The sequence below is a fragment of the Perognathus longimembris genome, chromosome 10 (genome assembly GCF_023159225.1).
Source record: "Perognathus longimembris pacificus isolate PPM17 chromosome 10, ASM2315922v1, whole genome shotgun sequence".
NCBI lineage: Eukaryota > Metazoa > Chordata > Mammalia > Rodentia > Heteromyidae > Perognathus > Perognathus longimembris.
Genome location: NC_063170.1, coordinates 23,382,189 through 23,408,086, shown reverse-complemented (window position 1 = coordinate 23,408,086; position 25,898 = coordinate 23,382,189). Strand labels below are relative to the sequence as shown.

At 38.8% G+C, this 25,898-nt stretch overlaps 1 protein-coding gene across 2 annotated transcripts in view; it reads left to right on the top strand.

Moving 5' to 3' along the window:
• Positions 1 to 25,898, top strand: part of Rbl2 (RB transcriptional corepressor like 2) — a 61,575-nt gene that overhangs the window by 21,956 nt on the left and 13,721 nt on the right. Inside the window, exons 9-18 of one of the 2 annotated variants that reach the window (XM_048355593.1) lie at positions 4,363 to 4,529; positions 6,738 to 6,847; positions 8,723 to 8,826; positions 11,258 to 11,395; positions 12,690 to 12,854; positions 13,262 to 13,373; positions 17,824 to 18,090; positions 18,843 to 19,123; positions 19,415 to 19,591; positions 25,467 to 25,538. In XM_048355593.1, coding sequence (XP_048211550.1) covers positions 4,363 to 4,529; positions 6,738 to 6,847; positions 8,723 to 8,826; positions 11,258 to 11,395; positions 12,690 to 12,854; positions 13,262 to 13,373; positions 17,824 to 18,090; positions 18,843 to 19,123; positions 19,415 to 19,591; positions 25,467 to 25,538 — 1,593 coding nt within the window. The remainder of the gene's footprint in view (positions 1 to 4,362; positions 4,530 to 6,737; positions 6,848 to 8,722; positions 8,827 to 11,257; positions 11,396 to 12,689; positions 12,855 to 13,261; positions 13,374 to 17,823; positions 18,091 to 18,842; positions 19,124 to 19,414; positions 19,592 to 25,466; positions 25,539 to 25,898) is intronic. The other variant, XM_048355594.1, reaches the window with a different exon arrangement.

Sequence of the window (25,898 nt, the reverse complement as noted above, 5' to 3'; positions counted from 1 at the left end):
GAACATAGTATTAGAAAACAAAATAATCTAAATTTGAACCTTTACTTGAGATAGTGGAGAAACTGAGAATCTGCAGACTTTAAGAAAATTCTATTAAATTGGCTTTGGGGATCATCCTAGGATGATGGCGATTGAGTTTCTCTTCTCTCTTGAGTTGTTTCAGATGTGAGACAGGTCTGCTTCTTTATTTCTTTTTTGCTTCTTTAAATAAGAGTCCAAAAGTATCTTGTACACCACATGATGTCCTGAACAAAACCAAATACAGCAGTAACCAAAAAAGCCACAAGCATCCTGTTCTAAAACTTATATTTTAATGTGAGGAAATGAACTATAGATAACAAAAAAGTTTTTAAAAACGTGTGTTGGGTATTATATATGAAGTAAAATACCAGGTATCAGGCTTGGGGAAGCAAAGTGGTTGGGTGTCTGAGGAGGTAGCATAAAAAATCAGAGACCTGAGTTATGTGAGGAAGCAAACCTTGGGCATAGCTGGGGAAATACATTTGAAGGCATGAGGTGGAAACATAACTTGGCATTTGGAATCATGGGAGAAAGCTTCTGTAGTAGAAATAAAGTGAGTGAAGGGAGAGAGGAATGGGATAAGTAGATCTTAAAGGTTTTGGGGAACCATTGTGCGGTTGTAAAGTTTTTCTTTTGTTCTGATCGAGATGAAACCTTGATCCTGGGGCTTGAATAAGTCTAGTGCTCTAGCATTTGAGACACAACTCCACTTACGACTGTTCATTGAAAATAAGAGTTGCACATATTTTCCTGCCCAGGCTAGCTTGGAACCATGATTCTCAGGTCTCAGTCTCCTTCTGATTAGCTCTGATTACAGGCGTGAAATCCCCTAGCCCCTAGTTGAGATGCAATCTTCCTTTTTTTTTTTTTTTTGCCGCCAGTTCTGGGGCTTGAACTCAGGGCCTGAACACTGTACCTGGCTTATTTTTGCTCAAGGCTAGCACTCTACCACTTGAGCCACAGCGCCACTTCTGGCTGGTGCTGAGGAATCGAACCCAGGGCTTCCTGTGTACAAGGCATGCACTCTACCTCTAGGCCATATTCCCAGCCCCAGAGATGCAAGCTTTTAAGAGGGTGATTCTGAGAGAAGTGTCACACCTTTCTGTGACCTGATGAACATTTTTAAAGGTCATGTAGGGAAGTAGGACTAGGGCATAGGGGCTATTGGAATGATTATGGTAGTTCATGGAGGATTATATTTGGGTCATATTTTGGAGCTAGCACCCATAGCATTTACTGGTATTTTGGATTAGGTTATACCAGAGGGAAAAGCAGTGATGACTGCTGGGTGAATGATGTAAATCCAGTTCCTTACAAATGCCTGTAAGGTCCTAAGTGATATTACCTTTCCATCCATCTGCTGCTTTCTCCATGATTCTACCCATGCCATATTAACTTCCCTTTTCATTCTTCAGATTGATAGGCCAAAGCAAAGCCTTTGGCCTTGCCCTTTCCTCTACCTATGATGACTTTCCTATGACTTTCTTCTTCATTTCTGTCTCCAATTATCTCTTTCGCTTCTATGCTATTAGTGCCTGTATCATGCCTGCCAATAGTAGGGAGGTAGAATCAGAAAAAAGCTACAAAAACTCTGTGACCAGCATTCTGTGTGGTGCTCTCCATGTAATAGGCATTCCAAAACCACCTTCTGTTCATACTTGCTGAGAAGTTGTAGATGGGGTGTGGCCTAAAAGTTGGGGTTATTAGTGTGTCAAATTTGAGATATCTTTTGGTAGGCAGCTTAGAAATTCATCAGTTCAACAATAGTTGAGATATGCATAGATTCTGTAGTCATCAGAATGCTCATAAGTCATGGAATAAAGAAATAACCTAGCAGTATGAGTTGAAAGAATAAAAGAGGCCTAAGGCCAAAGCTCTGGAGCAGTCCAAATTTTATATCCTAGTATTTTTAAAATATCAACTCCATGTTTATATCTGAGTTAGAGAATCCTCTAGTTGAAAATGTACAGGGATCCTTGATGCTAGACTTTTTTTTAAGTTTTTATTATAAAACTGATGTACAGAGAGGTTACAGTTTCATACGTTAGGCATTGTATACATATCTTGTACTGTTTGTTACCTTGTCCCTCATACCCCCCTCCCCCCTCCCCCTTTTCCCCCCTGAGGTGTTCAGTTCGCTTACACCATACAGTTTTGCAAGTATTACTTTTGTTGTTGTTTCTCTTAATTTACCCTTTGTCTCTCAATTTTGGTATTCCCTCTCAATTTCCTAATTCTAATACCAGTATACACGGTTTCCAATATACTCAGATAAGATTACAGAGATAGTGTAGATACAATCCAAGAAGGTGATACAAGAACATCATCAACAGTATAAACTACAGATACACATGGGATGTTGAAAGTAGTTACAACTTAGACTTTTTTTTTGTTGGTCATGGGGCTTCAACTCAGGGCCTGGGCATTATCCTTGAGCTCTTTTGCTCAAGGCTAATGCTGTACCGCTTTGAACTAAAGCTCCACTTCTGGTTTTCGGGTGGTTAATCAGAGATTTGAGTCTCATGGACTTTCCTGCTGGGAATAGCTTCGAACTGCAATTCTCAGATCTCAGCCTATTGAGTAGCTAGGATTACAAGAATGAACCACCAGTGCCTGGCTAAAGCTAAACTTGTTTTTAAAAATTGATTTTATTGTTACTTTTCTATACTTTTTATACCTTATTCCAACCAATCTTACCTCCTCTATCATATTCCCTGCTCCCTCCCCCCACAAAATAGCATCCCTAATAGATTTCCTTGTTTCGATTTCATAGTTGCCAATAATCTGTTTTGACAATATTTTTCCTCCTTCATCCTCCCCACCTAAGTACCCCATTCTTCTACTGATCAACAGTAAAGCTAAGCTTTTATTGGTGATACCAAGAAGCCCCATATTCACTTCAAGGACTCTGGGCAGGAAGCTGCTTGTGGTTATCATACCTAGTTTCCTCCATGAAACCACTGCCTGCAAATGATGTGCTATATGTTGCTGGCAGATGCTTCTGTAGGCATTCAAGGTTTTCTCTGCCAGAGTAAGCAAGCACTGGCTCATGTATAGTGAAGACGTGGGCCCAGGAAACTTGAGGTAGGGAGCAGCCATCTACACTATTTGACTTGGAAAAATGATAGGATGAATTGCCCTAAAACAAATGGAAGGCTTTAATTCTACTATTCTTTAAGACATAAAAAGCAGATTTAATACATAGAGTATGCCAACATATTTCTGTATGGTGAATTTCTGTGCTTTTCTATATTTTATGAGAACTGAATCATTTTGCTGTTGCCAGGCAAAAATTCTGTTAGAGGTTTTTAAAAACTCTGATGTGTGTGTCTGTAATATATGGGACATGTAGCTTATCTTTGATATTCAAAGATATATGTATATATATGTATATGGAAATGTTGCTTATCCTTTAAAATTAGAAAATATATTTTATGTATGTATTCCTGCTTAAATTCGTTGTCAGAAAATCATATCTTTTTCATATTTATTTTCAAGCATGTTGACTTTAGGGGTAAAAATGCTGTGATTGATTCTATTAACCAATGGTAGAGAGGCAAAAGGACCAATGAAGCCTATTTTGTATCAGATTGTCTTTTGGGGGGGATGTTTATTTTCTCTGAGTCAAATTTGATGCTCTCAGGTGGACTTTCATTAAATCATGGATTTTATCTTGACTGAATCTAATTGATAGCTGTCATTTGTCAGTCTTTGAATGTTTACAAATATAGTGGTGGATGGATATGATATTCCTAATTGTTCAAGTACAGTGCTTATCTCTGCAACAGTATAATTATGAGGGAAGGACAACAGAGAGATATATTTATCTTTTTTGTGGTATTGAAGATCATATTTACAACCTTGCACATAGTAGTCAAGTGCTCTACCTCTGAACTATACATTTAGCTGGTTTTATAACTTAAGATTGAACTTCTACTTGTCTAAAATGCATTTTGACATGTCAAACATATTTGTATGAAGACTGGTGGCACTTATCAAGAATAGTGATAATTGAATTGCTAAAATGTATTGATAAAGTTTTATTCCCTTGAATTCTTTTTTTTTTTTTTGGCCAGTCCTAGGCTGTGAACTCAGGGCCTGAGCACTGTCCCTGGCTTCTGTTTTGCTCAAGGCTAGCACTCTGCCACTTGAGCCACAGCGCCACTTCTGGCCATGTTCTGTACATGTGGTGCTGAGGAATCAAACCCAGGGCCTCATGTATACGAGGCAAGCACTCTTGCCACTAGGCCATATTCCCAGCCCCTCCCTTGAATTCTTATTTGTGAAGTAAAGTCCAGATTCAGATGTTTTTCTTAATTCTTCTTTATTTTCCCCCTCTAGTCAAAAGCACTTAAAATCTCCATACCACTTAGTGGTGTGAAGTACAATAAGGAGAACAGCCCTTGTGTGACCCCTGTTACCACAGCTGCACACAGCTTGAGCCGTCTTCACACCATGCTGACAGGCCTCAGGAATGCACCAAGTGAGAAGCTGGAACAGATTCTCAGGTTGGTTTGGGCCCTATCAGCCTTGAAATGTTTATTTATTGTTCATTTACCATTTCTTATGTGTCAGCTTGCTGAGGCTATAGTAGCCAACTATCCACTTTAGTTAACGAGGACAACAACAACAACAGTCCAATATTGCTGTGAAACCTTTAAAGAAATGTGTTTTTCTGAAATGGCATTTTCACTAAGTTGCTCAGGTTGACCTCCAACTTTACTATGTAGCCCAGGTTGCCTTTGAACTTTACCTTCAGTCTCTGAAGTAGCTGGTAAAAGCACACTGTTTTGTTTTCCTCAGTACTAGAGTTTTAACTCATTTCTTTGCAATTAGTAGACAGGCACTGTATCACTGGAGCCACTCTGCCAGCTCTTCTTGCTCTAGTTATGTTTTTCTTTAAGATAGTCTTGCTTTTTTGTGCAGACTGATTTGAACCATAATCCTTTTTATGCTACCTGATATAGCTAGGATGACAGGCTCATGCTACCATGGCAAGATTTTTTCTGTTGAGATGGAGATCTCAAACTGAGATCCTCTTGATTTCAGCTTATTGAAGCTTCTTGAGTTTCTAGGATTATTGGCAGAAGCCAGTGAACTCAGGTGGTAGATATGTTTTGCACACATTTCTTTTTGACCTCCCCTCTCCTCCTTCCCTCTCTGCCTTCCTCCCTCCCTCTCTTCTTTTGACCTCCTCTCTCCTCCTTCCCTCTCTGCCTTCCTCCCTCCCTCCCTCTCTTCCTTCCTTTCACAAGGACTAGAGATTGAATTTAGGGTCTTGTATTTAAAAAAAAAAAAGTCATTTGGGCTTCGGTACAATGCATTTATTAGATAACATCATCCTGCCCTAACTTCTCAATCTACCAATTTCATATATGAAAGTCAGAAATTTTTAAACATTTTCTCCTATATTTAACTTTTGTTTCTGCCTGAATATATGCAAAGTATAAAAAAGTACATCTGACATCTTATGAATCTTATGAGCTGTTTCTTCACTCAATAAAATATTTTGTGTACAATAAAAACCCTTTCTTTGTAATATTGTAAACTTGCTGCAGTTTTACAATGAACCTATTCATTTATCATCAAAATTAAGACATAGTTGCTACAAAAGCTCACATGGTAATAATTTTTTTGTTGCTTCTACATTAACTCATATTGCTTCCCTATAAGAAACCAATGCTTAACCTCTATTTAGTGTAAACAAAAAATTCTAGTGGCTAGTCGCCAATGGCTCACACCAGTAATCCTGGCTACTTAGGAGGCTGAGAGCTGAGGATCACAGGAAAAGTCTGTGAAACTCTTATTTCCAATTAAGCACCAAAAATGCTGGAACTGGAGCTGTAGCTCAAGTGGTAGAGCACTACCCTTGAACAAAAAGGCTCAGGTACAGTACCTAGGCCCTGAGCTCAAGACTAGCACTCACACACAAAAATGAAATCCTAGTAATGGTTTCTAATGAATTGTTCTGTTTTCTTCTAGGAGGATTGGTGGTTTGTTTGTTTTTTTAATTTGTTTGGTTTTTCTGTTTTTGATTTTTTTTTTTTTAAAGTTGTGTAAGTGTTTGAAATCAAGGTCTTACAATAGATGGGTAGGTGCTGGAGCCATAACTCCAGCCCTTTTTGCTTTCATTACTTTTCAAATAAGGTTTTCAATTAACACCCAAGCCAGCTTGGACCCCCATCCTATTTATATTTTCCACATAGCTGGATGACAGACACACTGCTCTGTGTCCAGTTGTGAGATAGAATCTCAAAACCCTTTTGCCTGGGCTGGTTTTAAACCACCCTCTCCATCTCTGCCTTCTAAGAAGCTAGGATTGCAGGCATGCACCATTTCCCCTGGCTCTTTCAGAGTTCTTAATTGGGAATTGTGTTCTTGGCAATTCATTGAGGGAAATTTTAGTTGTCATCCATGATTAGAGATGTGTTATAAGGCACGTGGGGTCAGTCACCACATTCAGATGGGCCCAGGGCCAAGGTTGCTAAACTTACTGTGAAAACACATACAGCTCCATGCAAGAAATACCTTTTTCATGCAAAATAGTACCGCCACCACTACCTTTGAAAAGAGGTGTGGGATTTCCTGAATTAATTTGAGAAGTGTACAGTTTCCAGGCAAATTATTTTGTATTTACATGTTCATGCAATTAAAACTAACCATTGTATCCCTTGTGATTTGGTAAGACATTTACATTAGATTTTACTACTTTTTAGGACATGTTCCAGAGATCCAACCCAGGCTATTGCTAACAGATTGAAAGAAATGTATGAAATATATTCTCAGCATTACCAGGTAGATGAGGATTTCAGTAACAGTGCTAAAGGTAAGGTTTAATATTGTGTATATGGCCCTTCTCGTTGACATTTAACTACATAGATTTCTTTCTTATAAAATGAGTCAAAAACATGAAGAAGACTTAAGACTTTAGGTTGAAGGCTAGAATGTGAGTTTCCATTCTTTCTGTCATACCAGTGGTTTCTGATTTCACAAAAAGAAATCTGTTACCTTTATTATGTTGGTGTTTTGGTACTTTTTTTTTTGCCAGTCCTGGGCCTTGGACTCAGGGCCTGAGCACTGTCCCTGGCTTCTTCCTGCTCAAGGCTAGCACTCTGCCACTTGAGCCACAGCGCCGCTTCTGGCCGTTTTCTGTATATGTGGTGCTGGGGAATCGAACCTAGGGCCTCGTGTATCCGAGGCAGGCACTCTTGCCACTAGGCTATATCCCCAGCCCCTGTACTTTTTAAATTTATAAATTCCTTAGTTCTCATTTGTAAACTAGAAGCTAATATAATAATTTTTATTCTACAGTACAGTAAGAATAGAAGACTTACAGATTAGTGAGGAAGTTATAATGTTGCATATATAAAATGAAATATCTTGGCACTGGGATCCAGTTTTCAACAAAGAATTCCTTTGTGCTTTATATACACCTTATACACATAGCCTAACTGGTTTTTTTAGTCCATCACCATGGGCTCAAGTGTAGAATATTCAACTTGCAGCATCACATTGGTATTCAAAGTTTCAAAAAGTCTGGAACGGGACTGGGAATATGGTTTAGTGGTAGAGTGCTTGTCTTGCATGCATGAAGCCTTGGGTTTGATTCCTTAGCACCACATATATAGAAAATGCCAGAAGTGGCACTGTGGCTCAAGTGGTAGAGTGTTAGCCTTGAGCAAAAAAAAAAAAAGCCAGGGACAGTGCTTAGGCCCTGAGTCCAAGCCCCAGGACTGGCAAAAAAAAAAGTCTGGAACATTTCAGATGTTGCTTCTCCACTTTAGGGATTCTGGTTCATGCCAAAGACTGGCCTGAGAATTGCTTGATGTCTTGAATTGGAACCAAGTATATGTAGAATAGTATACTAATTGCAAACTTCTTAGCATATACATTAGTTCTATTCCTGTACCTGAGATGATTAGCTCATACAAAGAATGGGTATTATAGGTTACACTTCATAATCAAATAGCATTTGTTTCTTTTGAGCCACTGGTTGGGGCTTTGATGGCAGTGGGAGGGATAGAGGTAAGGCAAATTCATGTCATGAGGCGGGAAGCAGAACAAGAAGTGGGAAGCGGGAAGCAGTCTCCCTCCAAAGGCTTAAGCATCTCCCTCCTCCCAATTGTGCCACCATGGGACCAATACATTAACACACTGGCCTTTGTAGGCATTCATCACCAAAACTACAATAGCATAGAATTATTTTACTCATAAATCTAGAAAATAAAAGGAATGAACTGATCTTGGGGCTTAAACTCAAAGCCTGGGCACTGACTCTGAGTTTCTTTTGCTTAAGGATAGTGCTCTACCACTGGAGCAAGAGCTCTACTTCTAGTTTTTTTGATGATGAATTGGAGATAAGACTGCCATAGAATTTCCTGTCTAGAAATCAGTTTCCTGACTTCCAACCATAATACTCAGTTCTTAGTCTTCTGAATAGCTAGGATTACAGGCATAAGCCACCGGCACCTGTTGAAAGAAATGAATCTTAATGGAATGATAAGTTCTTTGCATGCAACTTTCATCTCAGATTTAGAAAAATATGAATATTACCATGAAGAATATAAAGGAATCTTAGGGATAATTGAAACAGCAATTGTAGAAATTTTGTTTTGTAGGTAGGGAGGAAAGGATGGAGCTTCATTTTCTACAATACTAATTTTCTTTTATTTGACTTTTGTGTTCTCATATATTTGTACAGAAATTGCCAGCAAACATTTTCGTTTCGCAGAAATGCTTTACTATAAAGTATTAGAATCTGTTATTGAGCAAGAACAGAAAAGATTGGGAGACATGGATTTATCTGTGAGTATTGTAACTAATGTATTAATCATCAGAGTAAAACATAGTTTTAGTCCTCCCTACAACCCCCCCAAATAATTCATTACAAAGAAGTAATATATGGCTTTAGGGAGTAAGATTAGCACCTAAGGAAACTTGTGCACCAAGCTCTCTCTTCTTTTTTTTTTTTTGCGCCAGTCCTGGGCCTTGGACTCAGGGCCTGAGCACTGTCCCTGGCTTCTTCCCGCTCAAGGCTAGCACTCTGCCACTTGAGCCACAGCGCCACTTCTGGCCGTTTTCTGTATATGTGGTGCTGGGGAATCGAACCTAGGGCCTCGTATATCCGAGGCAGGCACTCTTGCCACTAGGCCATATCCCCAGCCCCTAGCTCTCTCTTCTTAATCCTATCAATAGAGGACATGTAGCAGAAGAAATTAGTCTTTCTCATTACAGTGAGAAACATATTTTATGGTAGAAAGCATGAAGCTCTGGGCTGGGAGTATGGCCTAGTGGTAAGAGTGCTTGCCTCGTATACTTGAAGCCCTGGGTTCAATTCCCCAGCACCACATATATAGAAAAGGCCAGAGGTGGTGCTGTGGCTCAAGTGGCAGAGTGTGCTAACCTTGAGCAGAAAAAGCCAGGGACAGTGCTCAGGTCCTGAGTCCAAGCCCCAGGACTGGCAAAAAAAAAAAAAAAAGAAGAAGAAGAAGAAAGCATGAAGCCCTGAATTCAAACCTCAGTGCTACAAAAATAATTAAATAAGAAAATTTTAAACATTATAAAACTTACCTAATTCCTTTTGGATATTATCACTTTCTTTCCTCTATTCGTAATTGAACTCAAGGCCTTAGACTCTACAAGTAAATCTGTATCTCAGCTTTTTACAAAAATTGGGACAAAGTCTTGTTCTATATAGCTCTAGCCAGTCTTGGACTTGAGATCCTCCTGCCTCAGACTTTTGAATGTACCACCACACCTGGCTTACATTTCTTGTATGTGTATGCATACACAAATGTCTTTGGCTGTACAAATTTAAAGGACTGTTGTATCACTGAATTTGGTTTTTGGGTTTTTTTTTTTTTTTTTTTTTTTTTTGCTAGTCCTGGGGCTTGAACTCAGGGCCTGAGTGCTGTCCCTGGCTTCTTTTTGCTCAAAGTCAGCACTCTACCACTTCAACCACAGCGCCACTTCTGGATTTTTCTATATATGTGGTGCTGAAGAATTGAACCCAGGGCTTCATGTACGTGAGGCAAGCACTCTACCACTGGGCCATATTCCCAGCCCCCACTTCTGGCTTTTTGATGGTTAACTGAAGATAAGAGTCCCATAGACTTTCCTGCCCAGCATGGCTTCAAGTTGAGATCTTCAGCTCTCAGCTTCCTGAGTAGATAGGCTTATAGGCAAGAGCAACTAGAACATGGCAGTCATCTTTAAGTTTGTAACTCACTGGAATTATGTTTACTAACAATGTTGTGTATCCATTACCACTATTCATCTGTAGAATTTTTCATCTTTACAAATTGTGTAGACCCACTGGACACAAATCCCATTTCATTCCTCTTGGCAGCCCTTGGTAGTGTCTCTGTCACCTTTGTCTTCTACAGTAAGCCTTGAATTTTTTCGTCAGTCTTGGGGGCTTGAACTCAGGGCCTGGGTGCTGTCCCTTAGCTCTTTTGCTCTACCACTGAGTCAGAGCTACACTTCAGGATTTCTGGTGGTTAACTTGAGATAAGAGTCTCATGGACTTCCTTACCTGAGTTGGCTTTGAATCGAGATCCTCAAATCGTAGCCTCCTGAGTAGCTATCATTATAGGCATGAGCCACTAGCATCCAGCCACATGTTGACTTTTGATAGGTGATTATCTACCAGTTTAGTGGCCTATTGTTACTATAATGTTACTATGTTGTAACATCTTTCTACATCATTATTCTAAGCATCTGTGTATGTGTGTGTGTGTGTGTGTGTGTGTGTGTGTGTGTTGGGAATGAAATCATTTTTATCACATTTATTTTGGAACATACAAGATTTTTTAAATGCTTCTACATTCCCTTTAAATGAAAAGATGGGTTTACTTTAAAAAGTTAAGGGTTTTATAGGAAAGTAAGCACATCCTCTCAGAAAACCAAACTTTTTTTGGTGTGTCTTTTTTTGTTGGTTTTTGTCAGGGCTTGAATTCTTGGCCTTGGCGCCGTCTCTGAGAACTTCAGCTCAAAGCTAGCACTCTACTACTTGAGCCACAGCACATTTCTGGTTTTCTGGTGGTGGTTAATTGGAGATCATAGCCTCACAGACTTTCCTGCCCTGGCTGGCTTTGAACCTCAATCCTCAGATCTCAGCCTCCTGAATAGCTATGATTACAGGTGTGCGCTACCAGCACCTGACTTTTTTTGGTGTTTGAAAGGACCTTTTTAGAGTAGGCTAATGTTTGTAAATGCTGTTAACTTTGTTTCATAGGGTATTCTGGAACAAGATGCATTCCACAGATCACTCTTGGCGTGCTGCCTTGAAGTCATCACTTTTTCTTATAAGCCTCCTGGGAATTTTCCACTCATTGCTGAAATATTTGATGTTCCACTTTATCATTTTTATAAGGTATTTTTCAAAAATCTGCTTGTGGATTGAACCAACGTCTTGTTGCCATGTAGTTTTTATTAGCAGTTAAGTATTTTATACTACTTTAAATTACATATTCTAGCATAATCTAGCAGAATAGAAACAAGAGACTCCTAAGAACTATATAAATTTCTTTAACACACAGTAGTACGAAAGATCTCTCTTGATGGGCTGGGGATATGGCCTAGTGGCAAGAGTACTTGCCTCATATGCATGAGGCCCTGGGTTCAATTCCCCAGCACCACATATACAGAAAACGGCCAAAAGTGGCACTGTGGCTCAAGTGGCAGAGTGCTAGCCTTGAGCAAAAAGAAGCCAGGGACAGTGCTCAGGCCCTGAGTCCAAGCCCCAGGACTGGCAAAAAAAAAAAAAAAAAAAAGATCTCTCTTGAGTAAAACCTTCATTTCATGAAGGGCTTTAGGATATTTTTGTCTTAGGAGTGAAGAAGGCTTTAAAGAATAGCCCACAAGCTAGTAGCTAATCTTGTACAGCAGCCTTTCTTTCTTTGCTTGTTTTTTTTTTTTTAATGAAAGTTAATAACAGTTCAATGGTCTTTCAGAAAAAAAACAACACCAAAACAATTCTCTATCTTCCTTCAGTTTTTTGGACAGTCTATATGGGCCAGACCAGTCTCAAACTTGTGATCCTACAGGTGCCTTTTACAGGTGCTTGTTAGAGAAAGTCAGTTATAGCACTGGTTTTGTTTCCTTTTTTGATATTAATATAACATATAATCAAAAATTCTACCTATAATGTCATAGGTTGTGCTTTTTTTTTTTTGGTGGGGGGGACTGTGTTGTGCTGAGGATGAAACCTAAGGCCTTGTATATGCTACGTAAATGCTTCACCACTGAGTTATATTCCCAGTCCTCTAGAGTTTTTAAACAGAATTTTTTTTTTAGGTGTTGGAGATTTAACCCAAGGTCTGTACATGCTAAATATATACTCTACCACTGAGTTATATATCCAGTCCCTTAATGTAAAACTTTAAGAGTAATGTTTTAAAAGTCAATGAACAAGGCATATTTTAAAATTGAAATTCATCATATTAAAAATATTTTATAAATTATATGTAAAGTAAATATTCACAAATATAGTAAAAGGGCAGATGTTTCAAAGTAAACTTCCAAAATAAACTTGTAATTTTGATAAAATATTTGTCTAAATATTTTAAAAAGATTTCTAGTGTGCCTATTTTGCTTTTTTATACTCAAAATATTTTGCATGAAAAATCATAATTATTAAGTGAACAAAAGCAGTTTCTTTATTTCAGGTAATAGAAGTATTTATTAGAGCAGAAGATGGCCTTTGTAGAGAAGTGGTAAAACACCTGAATCAAATTGAAGAACAGATATTAGATCATTTGGCATGGAAACCAGAGTCTCCACTCTGGCAGAGAATTAGAGACAATGAAAACAGAGTTCCCACATGTGAAGAGGTTTGTGCAAATACCATAATAATTTTCTATAAGTAAATCAGCATCTTCTGTTCATAGTCTCCTTCAACCAGACAGGAATTAAACTTAGTATCTTCTCTCTAGGAGTAAAAATTCAGTGTGCTTTTAAAATTTCTTGTTCAAGTTTTCTGTTCCCTCGAATGGTTGCCACTCTGACTTTAAAAATAGGTAATGAAGGTTTCATCACCATTGTCCTTTTACAAAGTTTGGAATTTTTAAAGACTTGCAGAATGTTCTTAGCTTTAATATGAAGACAGAGAAGACAGCTGCTTTAATTATGGTGGAATAACTGATGTACAAAGAGCTTTCTTTCAATTTAGTGTACTACTAATTCTAGTGAACGTGCTGGTTTCAACCATGGCCACTTTGTGCAAATAATCCTTTTTTAGGTCATGCCACCTCAGAACCTGGAAAGAACAGATGAAATTTGTACTGTTGCCTCCCCTTTGACTCCCAGAAGGGTGAGTGAAGTTCGTGCTGATACTGGAGGACTTGGAAGAAGTAAGTTTAAAAATACTAGGATTATTTTGGAGCCTTATATCTAGAAATTTAAATTTCACTTAAATCTGTAAGTGAAATTAATATTATATATGGAAAATAAAATATCCTATAAATAACTTAAAATATTCAGGACCACCCAAAAGTAATACTTCTAAAGAATATTTAAGGGGCTGGGAACATGGCCTAGTGGCAAGAGTGCTTGACTCATAAACATGAAGCCTTGGGTTCGATTCCCCAGCACCACATATATAGAAAATGGCCAGAAGTGGCACTGTGGCTCAAGTGGCAGAGTGCTAGCCTTGAGCAAAGAGAAGCCAGGGACAGTTCTCAGGCCCTGAGTTCAAGCCCCAGGACTGGCAAAAATAAACAAACAAACAAACAAATAAATAAAGAAATGGGGGAAAATAAACAAAAAATTAAAAAAAAGAATATTTAAGTGTATTTTAATATTTTAAGTGTATTTTTCAAAAGGCTTTTAATTTTTTTTTTTTTTTTTTTGCTGGGCTTGGGCCTTGAATTCAGGGCCTGGGTATTGTCCCTGAGACTCTTTGTGCTCAAGGTGAGCCACAGCACCACTTCCAGCTTTTTCTGAGTAGTTGAGGTAAGAGTCTCATGGACTTTCCTGCCCTGGCTGGCTTTGAACCATGATCCTCATATCTCAGCCTCCTGAGTGGCTAGGATGACAGGCATGAAACACCAGTGTCCAGCTTTAAGTATATTTCTAGAAGGATAGAATACTCTATCTTTAACACAGTTCTTATCCAGCTGTGTATTCCTTTCCTAAAATCTGAAGAAATAGGGACACCACCTTGTGAACTGAACTGCACAATCCATTCAGGTACCGATAAGCCAGTAGGATAAGAGGACTTGATTCCAAGGCCTTTTAAAGGTATTCACCTTTGTCTCTTGAGCTGTGCTACACTGTGATAACAGGGCTAACCCAACCTGTGCAGAAAAGATCAGGTATGCTATGTATCTGGTTTATTTCTTAGGCAGTTATTTATACCATCTCTTCGGCAAAAGGCTTAACTTGCAGAGAGGAAGGGGTGGGGTGAATGCAGTCTTTATATTCAAAGCATATCCCAAGAAACTAAGAAAATTGGTGTGTGAGGGTTGGCTTTAGATGGATGAAGGAGAAATTATGAAAGTGGTGATACCGATCAAGATGCATTGTACTTATAAACTGATTTGTTGAATGGTAACTCCTTTTTGACAATTAAAAGATAATAAAAATATAGGTGGACTGGGAAAGTGGCTTAGTGGTAGAGTGCTTGCCTTGCATGCATGAAGCACTGGGTTCAATTCCTTAGCACCACATACACAGAAAAAGCCAGAAGTGGCGCTGTGGCTCAAGTGATAGAGTGATAACTTTGAGCAAAAAGAAGCTCAGGGATAGCACCCAGGCCCTGAGTTCAAGCCCAGGGACTGGTTAAAAAAACACTTAGATAGAGGAGAAGTTAACTGTATTGTGATGCTCAGGATTGAACCCAAGGCTTTTCACAGGCCAGATACAAGTTTTGCCTCTGAACTACGTCTGTAGCCTCACACTTCTCTTAAAGAATGATTATGCAGAGCCAAAGCATTCTGAATTATTGAATTTTATTAGACTAATCTTGTTTCAAAATTCTAATGGTAGACACAGGGCATGGTGAAAACCCTCGCACTTAGATTGAGGCAGGAGAATAATGAATTCAAGGCTAGACCCTCATTTTCAAAATGAGGGTCTATGAAAATTTCCTCATTTCTAAAGAGACATGTGACTTAATTATTTTTCTGCTGATTATTCTGTTGGTCTTTTATGGTCCTGTAGAGTTTTTCCTTTTCTAATGTATAGATTAAGCTTTGACATTAATGGGCTGGGAATATGGCCTAGTGGCAAGAAGCCCTAGGTTTGATTCCTTAGCACCACATATATAGAAAATGGCCAGGGGGGAATGAGGGAGGAGGTAACAAACAGTACAAGAAATGTACCCAAGGCCTAACATATGAAACTGTAACCTCTCTGTACATCACTTTGACAATAAATAGAAAAAAAAAAAAGAAAGAAAATGGCCAGAAGTAACACTGTGGCTCAAGTGGCAGAGTGCTTGCCTTGAGCAAAAAATAAACCAGGTACAGTGCTCAGGCTCTGAGTTTAAGGCCCTGGCAAAAAAAAAAAAAAAAAAGATTTGACATTAAGCTTTACCTTCATATTCCCTGTACCTAGTCTCCATTTTCCTGTATGCTTTACATGATACTGATTCCAGTGTAATTTCAGCAGCTTTGTAACAGCAGGTCTGTAAGCTTATGATTTTTTTTTGTTTTGTGTGTGTGTGTGTGTGTGTGCTCGCGCGCGTATGCGCGCACACTGGTCCTAGGGCTTAAATTTAGACCTGGTCACTTGTCTCTGAACTTTTTTGTTCAAAGTTACCACTCTACCACTTGAGGCAGAGCTCTACTTACAGCTTTTTGGTGGCTAACTGGAGATGAGATTCTCAGACTTCTTGCCTGAGTAGCTAGGATCGTAGGCATGAGCTGTCCCTTAATGGTCACTCAGGGTTTACTCATTGATAGCTTTTATGATTCTTACTTCAAGTCTTAGGTTTCAAAAAACTTGCAGGGGATAAGAAAAAGGAAGACAAATATTTGTGTCTCAAAAGTTCAGATACTAGTGTGAGTTATAAAAAATGAATAGTTTTTTAAATGTTAATGGCTATATAATGTTAATATACTTAACACTTCTGAGGTTTGTTCTTACATAGTTTGATGTTCATCTATATTTTATAATTTAAAAAATTACATAGTACAACAAAAACCACTGAATTGCATAAATGAATGAAATGTATGGTATGTGAACCATATCTCAAATTTGTTAATTTTTAAAAAAAAATGACTAACTGGGTACTGATGCCTGTATTCTTAGCTACTGGAGATACTGAGATCTGAGGATCACAGTTAAAAGCCAGCCCAGGCTAGAAAGTCCATGAAACTCTTATCTCCTATTAACTACAAAAAGAAAAAAGAAAAAAGGAGGGTGAATAAATGTGCTACAATGGTATTCACTGAACACTATGTTGAAAATGAACTATACAAGTTGAAGGTGGGGATGGGAGGGAAAAACTCAGAGCACAAAGGAAGGTGTGACATTTTTCTAAAAGAAATATATTCTTTACTTGACTTATGTAACTGTAATTCCTTTGTACATCACCTTTATAATAATAGTAATAATAAATTTTTTTAAAAGCCAGAAGTGGAGCTGTGGATCAAGTAGTAGAGAACTAGCCTTAAACAAAACAAAACAAAAAACACCAAAAACTCAGAAAAAACAAAATTCCCAGGCCCTCAGTGCAAGCCCCAGGCACTACTAGAAAACCAACAAGTTTATCTGAACCTAACCCTCCATGTATGTCCACCCTGCTGAGGAATAGTATTCGTATTAGTAATTTTGTATCTGAAGAAAAAGACTAACTTGAAAATTGACTAAAAGGGCACAGCGGCTCATCTCTGTAGTCCTGGTTACTCAGTAAACAAAGATCATAAGGATCATAGTTTGAGCCAGACTGGGCAAAAAGATAGCAAGACTCCATCTCAGTCAATATATGTGCCTGCAGTCTCAACTACACAAGAAATGGATAGGAGAATCTCAGTATGAGGCCAACCCTGGACAAACACATGAGCCCCATCTCAGAAACAATGGAAATTGAGATATGATTCATGTTAAAGCAAATAGCACTAAGTTCAAACCCATGTACTGCCAAAAAAGAACCCCAGTCAACAGTATGGCTAAATAGGCTGTTCATACTTATAGTTCCATCTATTTAGGCAGTAAAGATCAGGATCATGGTTTCAAGGACAGCCTGGGCAAAAAAATGAAACCTCATTTCAACCAACAAGCTAGGCTTAGTAGTTCATGTTTATCATCCCAGCTATATGTAGGTAGCATAAGTGGGAGGATCTTAGTCTGAGGCTTGATCTAGACTGAAATACAACCAACCCTATGGGAGAACTTACCAAAATAAAGCGGTGGGGGGGCGGGGGGCTTGGTTGTGTGTGTGGCATGCACACATTCAAACTCTAGTACTGCTCAAAGAACAAACAAAATGTGGGGAAAGCTGTGTGATGTGTTAGCATCAACTCCTCTGAACTAGTGTCTTTATTGTGAAATCACATTGTACATACACTTGAATTTGAACAAAAAAGCTATAGACTAATAGGATAATTCCTTAAGTTGACCCGCACATAGGTGTAGTACCGATAGAAGCCTAATTTAATTTAGAAGGTAGACCAAGGGAGTACTGTGAGACAAACAAAATGTTCTTTATAATTCATTAATTGATTGTAGATGTACTATGGCTTGGATAACTTTTGTTTGCTTTTAAACTTATGAAGTATTTCAAACAATGCATTGCCCTTTTTTTGGAAGTAGGATTTGTCTCCTTGGGTTAAATGAGTTGATTTCTTTTGATCCCAGGCATAACATCTCCAACCACATTATATGATAGATACAGCTCTCCAACTGTCAGTACTACCAGAAGGAGGCTATTTGATAGCGACAGCCCTTCTGATGGAGGGACACCTGGGCGTGTCTCCCAGCAGGCCCTAGTCAATGCTGTCCCTGTGCAGAATGTATCTGGAGAAGCTGTTTCTGTAACACCAGTTCCTGGACAGACCTTGGTCACCATGGCAACAGCCACTGTTACAGCCAACAATGGACAGACAGTGACCATTCCAGTACAAGGTAAGGAGGGCAGAATTGGACACTGAGTTCTTTTCTTTTTCTTTTCCTCCCTCCCTCCCTCCCTCCCTCCTTCCCTCCTTCCCTCCCTCCCTCCCTCCCTCCCTCCCTCCCTCCCTCTCTTTGCCTGTCTGCAGCTTAAATTAAAGGCCTAGACGCTGTCCCTGAGCCTCTTTGTGCTCAAGGCTAGTGCTCTACCACTTAAGCCACAGCACCACTTCCTGCATTTTATTTTTTTTTATTTATTTTTTATTTTTTGCCAGTCCTGGGGCTTGAATTCAGGGCCTGAGCACTGTCCCTGGCTTCTTTTTTGCTCAAGGCTAGCACTCTGCCATGTGAGCCACAGCACCACTTCCAGCCTTTTCTGTATATGTGGTGCTGAGGAATCAAACCTAGGGCTTCATGTATATGAGGCAGGCATTCTTGCCACTAGGCCATATTTCCAGCCCTACTTCCTGCATTTTTTGAGTAGTTTATTGGAGATAAGAGTCTCCTGGACTGTCATGCCTGGGCTGGCTTCAAACCACGATCCTCAGATCTCAGCCTTCTGAGTAGCTAGGATTATAGGCGTGAGTCACCTGGCACTTGGCTGGCAATGAGTTCTTGCATATAATGGAAAGTTACCTGAGGCTTGTCAGGAGGGACAATATGAGTTAGAGTGGAGAGGGATTAGGAGTAGAGAAGTGAAGCCTCTGCCAGGAAAGCCTCATATTACCAATGTTTTCTTTTTTTTCATCCTTTGTAACAAACTGTAGGTATTGCCAATGAAAATGGAGGGATAACATTCTTCCCAGTCCAAGTCAATGTTGGGGGGCAGGCACAGGCTGTTACTGGCTCTATCCAGCCCCTCAGTGCTCAAGCCCTGACTGGAAGTCTGAGCTCTCAACAGGTGACAGGAACAACTTTGCAAGTCCCTGGTCAAGTGTCCATTCAACAGCTTTCTCCAGGTGGACAACAGCTGAAACAAGGCCAGCCTTCACCCAGTAGCAGTGTTAGACCCAGGAAGACCAGCTCTTTATCACTCTTCTTTAGAAAGGTAAGTTACAGTGGGCAAATCTAACATGATAAAAAATTTTTTTTAAAACTGAACACCTGGGGGGGGGGAGGGAAAGGGGGGGGGAGGGAGGGGGGCATGAGGGACAAGGCAACAAACAGTACAAGAAATGTATCCAATGCCCAACGTATGATACTGTAACCTCTCTGTACGTCAGTTTGATAATAAAAATTTGAGAAAAAAAAAAAAGAAAGGTAAGTTACATACCCTAAGCAAAGCATGTGCTTGTGATTATGTTAAACCAAGTCTGAAGTAGTCTTATTCATCTGTTAGGTTTACCACTTAGCTGGTGTCCGCCTTCGGGATCTTTGTGCTAAACTAGATATTTCAGATGAACTGAGGAAAAAAATCTGGACCTGCTTTGAATTCTCTATAATTCAGTGTCCTGAGCTTATGATGGATAGACATCTGGACCAGTTGTTAATGTGTGCCATTTATGTGATGGCAAAGGTGAGTACCATTGGAGATGCACCCTTATTACTCAGAACATTTTAAAACAACCTTACTGAGATATAATCCATCCAGTTAAAATGAGTCAACATATTCATAGATATATTAGAATATTCCATTGTATAGATCTATGGCAGTAATTTTGTCCATTATCCAGTGGACATTAAGACTGTTTCTGCTCTTTGAATATCATGAGTAACACTTATTAACATTTATGAATTAGTACTTATGTTTTTGTGACATCAGCTGTCATTTTTCTAGGGCATATTCCTAGGAATGAATTGATCATATAACTATATTTTAACCTTCTGAGGAACTGCCACAATTTCCTAGCGTATGGTACTCTTTTAGATTAGCACAAACAATACATGAAGATCTTAATTTCCCTTTCTTTTCAATTATTTATTTTTTTCTGTATTGTCCTAGGGTTTGAACTCTAGGCTTGGGTGCTGTCCCTGAGCTTTTTTGCTCAGGCTCCACTTCTGGCTTTTGGGGTTAATTGGAGATGAGAGTCTTACAGATTTTCCTGCCTAGGCTGGCCTCAAACTTTGATCCTCAGATCTCAGCCTCCTCTGTAGCTAGGATTACAGGCATGAGCCACCAGCTCTTGGCTATGATTAACATTTTGAGCAACTACCATTTTCCACCATCATTAGTAATCAGTAACGCCAGGAGAGTTCCAATTTGTTATATCCTTGCCAACTTTTTTTTAGTTGCAGTCATATTAGTAGTGAGTATGGAATGCTATCTCATTGTGATTTTGATCTATATTTGTTTAATTTGTTATATTACACATCTTTTATTGTTCCCCATTGGCCTCCATTATTTATTTTTATTTTTTCCCAGTCCTGGGCCTTGGACTTAAGGCCTGAGCACCGTCCCTGGCTTCTTTTTGCTCAAGGCTAGCACTCTACTACTTGGGCCACAGTGCCACTTCTGGCCGTTTTCTATATATGTGGTGGGGAATTGAACCCAGGGCTTCATGTATATGAGGCAAGCACTCTTGCCACTAGGCCATATTCCCAGCCCCTATTTGAATTTTTTATACTAACCATTCTAAATGAGGTGTCCAGCTCATATGGTTGTGGTTTCTTTACATTTGTTGACAAACATGCTTTCATTTGCTGGGATAAATACATTGAAATTCTTTGCTTATGAAAAAAATTTTTTAAGATTGAACCTTGCTGTGTAGATGCATATGTGTTTACGTGTCATCCTCTGTGTGTGTGTGTGTGTGTGTGTGTGTATGGTACTGGGGTTTGAACTCAAAGCCTCACACTTGATAGGCAGGTACTCTACCACTAAAGCCCTGTCTCCATCCCTTTCTACCTTTTTTTTTTTTTTTTTTGAGATAGGATCTACTTTTTGTCCTGGCTGCCCTGTCCATGATCCTATTTTGTGCTTCTCACTTCAGCTAGAATGACATACTAGGCTTTTTTCTGTTGAGATCTTGTGAACTTTTTTCGCCTGGCCTGGCCTACAACTATGATCTAGTCTCAGCTTTGTGCTTAGCTAGAGTGATAGGTATGTTGCCATTGTACCTTTCCTGTTTGAAATGATATCCTGTGAACTTTTCACTCCATTTGGCTTTGAATCATTATCTTCCTAGTCTCCAACCTACCAAGTAGCTAGGATTATAGGCATGAGCTAGCAGTGTCCAGTCCCTTTGCTCATTTTAAAAATTGGGTTATTTTTCAGTTGCTCGAGTCTTTCACATATTCTGGATGCAACTACCTCGTCAGACACATGATTTACAAACATTTTTTTCGTGTGTGTGTGTGTGTGTGTGTGTGAGTGTGTGTTGGTTATGGGACTTGAACTCAGCCTAGGTGCTGTCCCTGAGCTCTTTTGCTCAAGGAAGGCCACTGCTCTACTACCAGTCTTTGAGAGATTAATTGAAGATAAGAGTCTCAGAAAGACTTTTCTACCTGGGCTGGCTTTGAACCTTGATCCTCAACTTTTTGCCTCCTAAGTAGCTAGGATTACAGGATGAGCCACTAGCCAGCCAACTATAGGTTTAAACAAAGAAAAAAAATTTATTACATTTCAAGTACTTTAACTTTTAAAGCGCAAAGACTCTATTTTTGAATAAAGTTACATGCACATGCACTGGGGTTTAGAATTTAAATGTGTCTTTGAGGAAGACATAATTCAGTCTACTAGAGAGAGATGAAGATTATATGGAGGGTAATATTAACACATAAGTAACCTTAGTTTTAATTTGACCTAGTTTGAACTGAAACTGCCTAAATTTTTTGAGACTGTTATCTATAATAGAGATTAGAAAACTATGGTCTGCAGATAAAAACTGGCCTCTGCCAGCTTTTTTTTTTTTGCCAGTCCTGAGTCTTGAACTCAGGGCCTGAGCACTGTCCCTGGCTTCTTTTTGCTCAAGGCTAGCACTCTGCCACTTGAGCCACAGTGCCACTTCTGACCTTTTTCTATATATGTGGTACTGAGGAATTGAACCCAGGGCTTCATGTATACGAGGCAAGCACTCTTGCCACTAGTCCATATTCCCAGCCCCCTCTACCTGCTTTTGTAACTATTGTAGGTCTATCTTATCTAAGGATTTATTATACATGGTTTTGACCAAGTATGGCTAAACATAAATTTTAAAAATCAAAAGCAATTTAGAAATAAAATTCCCATGCATCTAAAAGTAAAAATAAAATAGACAAAGAACTGGCATTAGGGGAGAGAGGTATGTATACTAATTAACAGGTTAAAATATGGCCTGGTTGATCATTATTTGTTTTGTTTTATAGTCATGAGTCTTGAACTCAGGGCTTGGGTGCTCTACTACTTTGAGTCACAGCTCCACTTCCAGTTTTCTGGCAGTTACATGAAGATAAAAGTCTCAAGGGGGGCTGGGAATATGGCCTAGTGGCAAGAGTGCTTGCCTCATATACATGAAGCCCTAGGTTCAATTCCCCAGCACCACATGTATAGAAAACTGCCAGAAGTGGCGCTGTGGCTCAAGTGGCAGAGTGCTAGCCTTGAGCAAAAAGAAGCCAGGGACAGTGCTCAGGCCCTGAGTTCAAAGCCCAGGACTGGCAAAAAAAACAACAACAAAACAAGTCTCAAGGACTTTCTGGCCCGGGCTGGCTTTGAACTGTGATCCTTAGCTCTCAGCCTCCTGAGTAGCTAGGATTACAGGTTTTAGCCACGGGTACCTGGCCACCTTTATTCTTTTATATGTGGTTTTCTAGTTGCCCTGCCATTGTTAAAAAGCCTATGCCCCTAGTCCACTGAATGATTTGGGCACCATTTTGAAAAAAGTTAATTATAGACATGAGTTTATTTCTAGAATATTCTGTTGATCTGTCTTATCTGTCTTGATGCAGTCCTGTTCTCTCTTATTTTGCTTTTTTATAAGGTTTGGTGTTAGGAAATTTGAGTCCTTATTTTGGCTATTTTAATACTCTTGAAATAGCCTTTGAACTTTGGAATCAAGTTGTCAGTTTCATAAAGGCATCATCTGCAAGTACAAAGATCAATTTGGGAGGTTTGCCATTTTAGCAATTTTGTCATCCTGATCCAAGAATGTGACATATTTCTGCATTTATTTAGATCCATTTTTCAACAGTTTTGTACTTAGTCGGAGTATAACTTTTGCCTTTCCTACTATAGTTTTCGATGCCTTTGTAAATGCAATTCTTATTTCTGATGTGTTCACTACAAGTGTATAGAAAGACTGTTTTTATTGATCTGGTGTCTAGCGATCTTACTGAATTCAGTTCTAATTTTAAGTGGATTCCTTAGGTTTTTCTTTGTACACAGTTATATAATCTGCCTATAATTTTACTCGTCCATACTAAATGATATGTATTTTCTTTTCCAATTATCATGACTCCAGTATAACACTAAAAGTAGAAATCTTGTTTGTCCCTACTCTTCTACTATCAAAGTATGACATTCACAGTTGTCCCTTTACTCCTGAGTAAAAACAGATTGAGAAAATGTCCTTAATATTCCTAGTGTTTTTTTTATCATAAAAAAGTGTTCTATTTCTGTTAAAGGATTTTTTTCTGTATTCATCGACTTAATTTGTATTTTTTTTACCTATTCTAATAATTACTTTCATGTTAGAACAGCTTTGCATTCCTATGTCTCATGGTTATAAATTATATTTTTATTAATTTGTTGAGGAACTCATGAGCTACTGCTAATAATTTTTTATGTCTTTGTCAGGTTCATATTCATACTAACTTAATTCCAGAGGGATATGGAAGTTATTGTTTGTGCTTTTTCCTTTGTTATCCATTGTAGTGGTATAATTATGTATATTAATCATATCTGTTAATATGACAAACCCACTAGTTCCAGAGCCAAGGGTAGAAAGGAGTTTAAGTCTTTATAGTTTTTGTTATACTAGCCTTATATTTTTCTGCTTCTCCAAATGGTTTCTTTGGGTTTTAGTTGCTCTCTGGGCTCATTCTCATTCCCTTTGTTCAATACTCCTATCCATTTTCTGTGGTCTCCTTATTGGCTAACTGTCTTTGTCTTTACTCCATTTTTCCTTCTCTTTCACATACATTTGAAATTACTATCTAGGGGTTCTTGGTTTTAGCTTCAAGAACTTTTCTGAATATTTTAAATAAGGAGAATGCTTTTTCACTTTTGAAAGATAGTTTTTGAAAGATACTTTGAATTTGTTATCCCACTTTCTCTTGGCTTGAAGAGTTTCTGAAGACAAGTTAGCTGTTTAGTGGGGCTTCTCTGTAAATGAAATACTGTTTTCTTGATTTTCTCTAAAGAGTTTAGTTTCTGGGTATGTAATCAGCTTTTTAAATAAACATTCACTATTTGTCTTTGAGATGGTCTCATTATGCAGCATAGGGTGACTCCACTTTCAATCTTCTGTCCCTGCCTCTCAAGTGCTGGTTTATAGGCATATGACACAATGTTGAGCTTGAGCTGCTTTTTTTTTTTTTTTTGGCCAGTCCTGGGCCTTGGACTTAGGGCCTGAGCACTGTCCCTGGCTTCTTCCCGCTCAAGGCTAGCACTCTGCCACTTGAGCCACAGCGCCGCTTCTGGCCGTTTTCTGTATATGTGGTGCTGGGGAATCGAACCTAGGGCCTCGTGTATCCGAGGCAGGCACTCTTGCCACTAGGCTATATCCCCAGCCCCCTTGAGCTGCTTTTTTGAACAGTCTGTTTCTCTTCCTCTGTTCTCTTGTGGTATCACACTACATGTGTCGGTGGGTTTAAATGGTGTCTAACGTTTCTAGTTTTTAATTTTGGATCTGGTTTTTATTTTAGATTTTAGTTTGCCTGTTTCTCTTTTTGTCTCTGGTAGTGGGGCTTACTGGGGCTTGAACTCAGGACCATTTGAGCCATGTCCTAGTCCTTTTTTGTACTTTAGTTTATTTTTCAGATAGGGTCTTGCTTTTTTGCCCAGGCTATGAGCCTTTTACCTCTACCTTTCTCACCTAACTGGGATCACAGGTATCCACTGCTTCTTGAGATAGTGTCTCACTAAACTTTTTGGTCTTGAACTACAATCTTCCCATGTCTGTTTTGGTGACACAGGTTTTACTGTGTCACCAGGCTGGTCTGTAATCTGGAGTAACTCTACCCTCCTTTGTAGCTGGGATTATAGATATTAGTTACCGTGCTAAGCCTCCTTATTCTATTTAGCTAGCAATTTTTTTCATTTTAATTGTGCCTTTGTACTCCAAATCTTAGTTCACATACCATGTTTCTGCTGTAACCGAATTTTAGATTTTCATGGACATTTGATCAATTGGTATATATGCCCTTGAGATGATTTCTGGAGACTTTTTAAAAAACCACTTTAGATGAACATTAGGTTCACTGAGCACTTCACACTGTTAATGCTGGATGTTCTGAGTACTCTTACTCTTTACCAGGTCACAAAAGAAGACAAGTCTTTCCAGAACATCATGCGTTGTTACAGGACTCAGCCTCAGGCACGTAGCCAGGTAACTACGCTTTCTCTTAAGTATTTGATGATAAATTAAAACATAACTTGTAGTTGGTTCTGTGCCTTTTTTTCCCAGGATAAACAACTAAGGCTATACTTTAATTCAGAGAATCTTTAGATGCAAATTGAGTTAAATTTGTTTCTCTGTCACCTTTTTAATAAGAATAGTACTGTACATTTAACCAAAATGTTATGTAAAATTTACATGAATTCAAAGGCAAATTCAATTAATCTTTAATACCATTCATCTTGAATACTATTGTTTTTGAAAGGCAAGTATCTGACTTGCAATGACTTAATTTTATTAGTTGAAGACTATTACTACTATGTATTTTAGGCAGCACTTGGAATTTGAGGT